Genomic DNA, 1,749 nt, shown 5'->3' on the forward strand with positions numbered 1-1,749 from the left:
TATATTTTGGACAAACTTTCCATTTGTCAGTTTGCCCTCCCCCTTCTCATACCTAATCCTTGCAATGCTCAAATTGAATTCTCTCTCTGGTCTCTCAGTCAAATTCGAAGGAGCTGGCAGCAAGTAGGGATATCAATAAAAGAAGAAATGGACAGTTACATGAATCAACAGATGTGTCGTGTCTCTGCCCCCATTGTGTCTTTTATTAGAGTTGGAGCGGGCTTCTCTGCCTCCAAATCTCAGATCATGAACTGTCTTCTCAGTGAACGCAAACATGATGTCTTTTTTCACCGACATTGCAAAGGCAGCAGCAGAGACTGTCTCTTGATGGGAGGAGTGGTGGAAGTCGCCTGGTTCTGTCCTGGGGGGGAAGAGCAGGACAGATTTGACAACTGCTTGACCTTTACCAATCTTCATGGAGATGCAAAGGAACATGAGAAGCAACTCGCCTTTTTGCAGGAAGTCTCCTCCATAATTGTGGTCCTCATGGCAACTTCTGATGACAATAAAGGAAACCAAAAAATAGTCCGTGACATGTGTCAGTCAACAAAACCTTTAATCCTTTTGCTTGATGATAAAGGAAAAGTCACAGTCCATAAATTTGGCTCAAGAGTGAAAATTGGGATCAGGAACAGAAATGAGGCAGAATTAATAGGGGAGCTCACAACTGCAATCAGACGTTTGCTGGAGCTCTCTAACACTGCACTCAGCTTGGAGAACTGTGCCCAAGTTGCTCGCAAGCAAGGAATGCTTATTGATGAAGACCAGAGAGATTGCAAGGAAGCCAAAGAAAAGGCAGAGAATCTAATGACCCTACTGAGAGAAATGGAAATACCTCAGGTCAAGGAACACTTACTACCTCTTCAGGGAAAACTGTGGCAACTTTGGTGTAAAAAGGATAAAGAACTCTATCATCTGAGAGAAAAGGGGAATCGCAGCATTGAACAACACAAAAGTGAGACTGAGACAGAAAAACAAATGATAAGACGTGAACAGTGGAGAAAAGCCTTTCCTCTCAATGCTTTAATGCGTTCTGTCCTTGAAATTCTCCAAAATCGTTCAGAAACTCACACCAAACTCTACTTCCTCCAATGGCTGAATGTAGCTTTGGACAATCTGACGACAGGACACTTGGAAAATCTAAAGGAGAAGAAAAAGGCATTGGTTCAAAAAGAAAAGCAAGAGGCCCCAAAGAGTAGTTCTCTGAAAGACTGGCAAAAAGAGATAGAAGCTATTTCCAGAGAGATTGATGACTGTACCTTGGGAATTGAGCACATTCTCAGAGAAGCGGGCCAGATCTATGAAGCTCTGGAAGAAGCTTCACCCATGAAAGATACCTTACTTCTCTCCCTTCCCCACATTGCTGCAGATCTGATGATATCTGGTGTTCCCATTGAGCTGATGGATGGGGATGTTTCATATGTGCCCCTGAGGTGGGTGGCAGCTGTTTTTGACAAGCTCTCTGAGAAACTTGGAAACAAGCGGCTCTTTGTTCTCTCTGTCCTTGGCCTGCAGAGTTCAGGGAAGTCCACCCTGCTGAATGCCCTTTTTGGGCTGCAGTTCACTGTCAGGGCTGGGAGGTGTACCCGGGGGGCCTACATGCAGCTTCTGAAAGTGGAGGAGACATTCACAGCTGAACTTGGCTTTGACTTTGTGCTTGTTGTGGACACAGAGGGACTTCGAGCCCCAGAACTCAGCAGCAAGTCCCAGAATCATGACAATGAGTTGGCAACCTTTGTCATCGGACTT

At 45.1% G+C, this 1,749-nt stretch overlaps 1 protein-coding gene across 1 annotated transcript; it reads left to right on the top strand.

Annotated features, from left to right (window-relative positions):
• Window positions 1-6: 6 nt before the first annotated feature.
• LOC120860061 (interferon-induced very large GTPase 1-like) lies at window positions 7-1,746 on the top strand (the record flags this gene model as incomplete). Its single annotated transcript, XM_040235903.1, has 1 exon — window positions 7-1,746. A coding segment is annotated over one exon (1,740 nt), but the record flags the coding sequence as incomplete, so codon positions are not given.
• Window positions 1,747-1,749: the final 3 nt, after the last annotated feature.

This window comes from Oryx dammah, unplaced genomic scaffold (genome assembly GCF_014754425.2).
Source record: "Oryx dammah isolate SB20612 unplaced genomic scaffold, SCBI_Odam_1.1 HiC_scaffold_7096, whole genome shotgun sequence".
NCBI lineage: Eukaryota > Metazoa > Chordata > Mammalia > Artiodactyla > Bovidae > Oryx > Oryx dammah.